Raw genomic sequence first — 3759 nt, 5'->3', positions numbered from 1 at the left:
ATCGCAGGACGCCCAGGCACGGCAGCGCGGCGGAGGCGCGTGCGGGCATCGGAGTTCCGCTCCGCCGCAGCTCAGGAGGGGGCCGGCGCACCGATCCCTCGAGCCCACATCTCGCTTGCCGCCGAAGGCTGAAACGATCTTCCCACGCCTCCCACTCGGCCCCAAGTCCCCCCCCCACCCCCCGACCACCCGAGCGTGCCTTGGTGCGCAGGCGCTGCGACACGGCGTCGGGCCGCGCGGCGATGTTGGAGAAGTGCAGCACGCGCTCCACGCCGCCGTGCTCGCGCACGGCCTTGGCGATGCGGGCGGGGATGTCGACGTGCACCTCCTTGAACCCGTAGTTCCAGGTCTCCTGGTCCGCGCCGATCAGGTTGATCACGACGTTGGAGCGGGAGATGGCGCGGCGGTATGCGTCGTCGTCCCGCGGGTTGAAGTTGGGCAGCATCACCACCTGCGGGTGTTGATTGAAGGGGGGGGGGAGGGGGGGCGATATGGGTATGTATTGAAGAGGTTTGGCCCTCCCACAACGTCGGGTGTGGGCTCACAACAAGCGAGGAGGACTGCTGGCGCAGCACGCTGTCGTCCCCCCCCCCAAACCCCAAACACACATCCCCTCTCACCTGGCCCAGGTCGCCCATGGGGCGCAGGTGCTGCACGTCCAGATCGTCGCAGCGGTGGGGGAAGACCAGCTGGCAGCCGATGCGAGCCAGGCTCTGCGCGATGTAGCGGCCTAGGAAGCCAGAGCAGCCGAAGATGGTGGCCGTCACGCCGCTCACCTGCGGAGGTGGGGGTTGGGTGCGGCGGTGACACGCGTGACGAGGTGGGCTCTGCGGAGGGGGCCCATGGCCGGGCGCAGTGCGATGGCTGGTGGAGCCCGAATGACAGACACCACTGCTCCCATCAGGGCTCGCAAGCATGTTCCCCACTACCCCCATCCAACCAGAAACGCACCGAGGAGCGCCCGCCCTTGCCGCCCTGAATTGCAGAGTTGGTGCGGATGGCGAGCTCGCTGGGGTAGGTGGCCATCCCTCGGCTAGAGGCCTCCACGGCCGCACCTGCTCAGGAACCGTAGCGCCGCTCATGGTATGGGAAATGAATATCGCCTCGGTGGCTCGTTGTGATCGCATTGCGAGGCACCAGGCTCTTGGGCGGAATGGGGTAACGTGCCGTGCCCACACGGGCGCAAGAGGCTGGACAACCTCCCCTCTCCTGAAAGGCCCCCACCAGATACAATCGGTCTCACCATGTCGCGGCATCAATGCCCTCAGGGCTGTCATGGTGGCCCGGGACATGGCGCCTCAACGAGTCCCAGGGCTTGGGACACCTGCGACCGTGACGCAGTGAGACTGGGCGCAGGAGCCTGGTCAGGGCGGGGTTCGCGTGGCCCTTCTCGTGATCTTTTCAAAGCGATGCTCAGGATCGCAGTGAGTGCTCCGTCCCTGCAGGCACAGCTCGGTGCCGGAGATACAGACAGGGTTTGCTCCCTCTCTCCGTGCAGGGAACTCCCAGTCCCCTCGATTTCCCGCCGGGGTCGGCCTTTCTACAATGGGACCCCGCGTCAGCCCTGTGATTGTAACTTTTTACTAATGCAACCGCAGAGCGCTTATCTCATCGCAGTCCCCCTTGCGCCGTCATACTGATAATTTGACAAGATCATTCGGTGCTCTGTCGACCCCACTGCGTGTTCACCCCTCACTACCCTTGCTGCCCTGCCATTCACTCCGTAGCGGAGGGGGAGCCAGGATGCACTGCTGCAAGGCCGCCCAGCGGGCCCTGAACGGGGTATGTTGGCGTTCGATCCACTAGTCTGGGCCATAGGCGAGGAGGCGTGCATGGGGTTTGGCCTTGTACCTACCTCACTCTCCCCCTCTCCACCAACCCTCACAGGCTCGGGCCGGCAAGCTGTATGGCCGCTTCTCCGTGAGCGCCAGCATGTCCACAAAGGTGCGTCGTTGGAATATATGCTCTTTCATATTGTATAGTTGCAGTCGATGTAGCGTTCCAACCTGCTGCCTTCGTCGCCGCAGGCGCCTATGAGCCGTGTCGAGCCTGACGAGTTCGTGAACGACCGTTACGACGCCATCGAGAAGAGGCTTGGGGTGAGTTGAAGGTTCTCGGCGCTGCATATTTGGGGTTGCTCGCGGCCGCGGCACCGAGGGTCCGAGGGTTCTCGCGAGTCTCTCCCACAGGGTTTGACCCTTGTGCTTCGCCCCCTGCCTCCAGATCGTGCGCGGCCGCCTGAACCGGCCCCTGACCTTTGCCGAGAAAGTGGTCTACGGTCACCTTGACGAGCCCGAGAGCCAGGAGATCGAGCGCGGCGTCAGCTACCTGCGCCTGCGCCCTGGTGAGTGGATGGCGCGGGTGATCGGTCGCCGGGCCAGAGGGGGTCCCATGTAATGGGGATCAGGAGAGGCGAGATGTTGGAAAGGAGACCACTGAGGGAAGTGGTCGCAGGACACCTCGTGCATAGCATTATACACTGATGCACCGGAGATCATACATATAGACTCACCTTCCTCTCCCCCCCCCCCTTGCCGCCAGACCGCGTGGCGATGCAGGACGCCACCGCCCAGATGGCGGTGCTCCAGTTCATCTCCTCGGGCCTGCCCAAGACGGCGGTGCCCTCCACCATCCACTGCGACCACCTGATCGAGGGGACCACCGCCCCCCAGAGCGAGCGCGAGAACAAGTACGGCGGCGTGGCGGACCTCAAGTACGCCAACGTCACCAACAAGGAGGTGTACGACTTCCTGGCGTCCGCCGGGTCCAAGTACGGCATCGGCTTCTGGAAGCCCGGCTCCGGCATCATCCACCAGATCGTTCTGGAGAACTACGCCTTCCCCGGCTGCCTCATGATCGGCACCGACTCCCACACGCCCAACGGCGGCGGCCTGGGCGCGGCGGCCATCGGCGTGGGCGGCGCCGACGCGGTGGACGTCATGGCGGGCCTGCCCTGGGAGCTGAAGGCGCCCAAGGTGATCGGGGTGCGGCTGGTCGGCAAGCCCTCGGCCTGGACCAGCCCCAAGGACGTCATCTGCAGGGTGGCGGGCATCCTGTCCGTCAAGGGCGGGACGGGGGCCATCGTGGAGTACTTTGGCCCCGGCGTGGAGGCGCTGTCCTGCACCGGGCAGGCCACCATCTGCAACATGGGCGCGGAGATCGGGGCCACCACCTCCATGTTCCCCTTCAACAGCCGCCAGTACGACTTCCTGGTGGCCACCAACCGGCGCGAGATCGCCGACCTGGCCGACTCCTTCCGCGACAACCTGAAGGCCGACTCCGGGGCCGAGTATGATCAGGTGATCGAGATCGACCTGTCCACGCTGGAGCCACAGGTCAACGGGCCCTTCACCCCGGACCTGGCCCACGGCATCAGCGAGCTGGGTGACGCCGCGCGCGCCGCGGGCTGGCCCACCGAGATCAGCGCCGGGCTGATCGGCTCCTGCACCAACTCCTCCTACGAGGACATGCAGCGCGCCGCGTCCATCGCGCGCCAGGCCATCAAGGCGGGCCTGAAGGCCAAGGTGCCCTTCACCATCACCCCGGGTTCCGAGCAGATCCGGGCCACCATCGAGCGCGACGGCCTGATCGAGGTGTTCGAGAAGGTGCGAGGGGTTGGTGGCTTTTGGAGGGGGGGGGGGATGTGTGTGGGAGGGGTAGAGGGGTGCTCCAGAGGAGGGGTCCGAACCCGAACCCCACCACTGCTTCCCTGTCCTCCCTTCCGTACTGGTCAACTCCTCTCCCCCCCCCCCCCCATAA

The 3759-nt window shown here is 65.7% G+C and overlaps 2 protein-coding genes across 2 annotated transcripts in view; one reads left to right on the top strand and one right to left on the bottom strand.

Moving 5' to 3' along the window:
- The window catches only part of F751_6355 (NADH dehydrogenase [ubiquinone] 1 alpha subcomplex subunit 9, mitochondrial), a gene marked incomplete at both ends in the record, with an annotated part of 2845 nt that extends 1819 nt beyond the window's left edge, over positions 1-1026 (bottom strand). The window contains 3 exons of the mRNA XM_011403330.1: positions 179-451; positions 621-776; positions 952-1026. Coding sequence (XP_011401632.1) covers positions 179-451; positions 621-776; positions 952-1026 — 504 coding nt within the window. The remainder of the gene's footprint in view (positions 1-178; positions 452-620; positions 777-951) is intronic.
- Positions 1027-1743: 717 nt separating this feature from the next.
- The window catches only part of F751_6354 (Aconitate hydratase, mitochondrial), a gene marked incomplete at both ends in the record, with an annotated part of 3947 nt that continues 1931 nt past the window's right edge, over positions 1744-3759 (top strand). Inside the window, 5 exons of the mRNA XM_011403329.1 lie at positions 1744-1782; positions 1888-1944; positions 2028-2099; positions 2224-2344; positions 2542-3605. Coding sequence (XP_011401631.1) covers positions 1744-1782; positions 1888-1944; positions 2028-2099; positions 2224-2344; positions 2542-3605 — 1353 coding nt within the window. The remainder of the gene's footprint in view (positions 1783-1887; positions 1945-2027; positions 2100-2223; positions 2345-2541; positions 3606-3759) is intronic.

Source organism: Auxenochlorella protothecoides, assembly GCF_000733215.1.
Source record: "Auxenochlorella protothecoides strain 0710 unplaced genomic scaffold scaffold87, whole genome shotgun sequence".
Lineage (NCBI taxonomy): Eukaryota > Viridiplantae > Chlorophyta > Trebouxiophyceae > Chlorellales > Chlorellaceae > Auxenochlorella > Auxenochlorella protothecoides.
The sequence above is the reverse complement of the archived record's forward strand: the minus strand, read 5'-3'. Positions and strand labels throughout refer to the sequence as shown.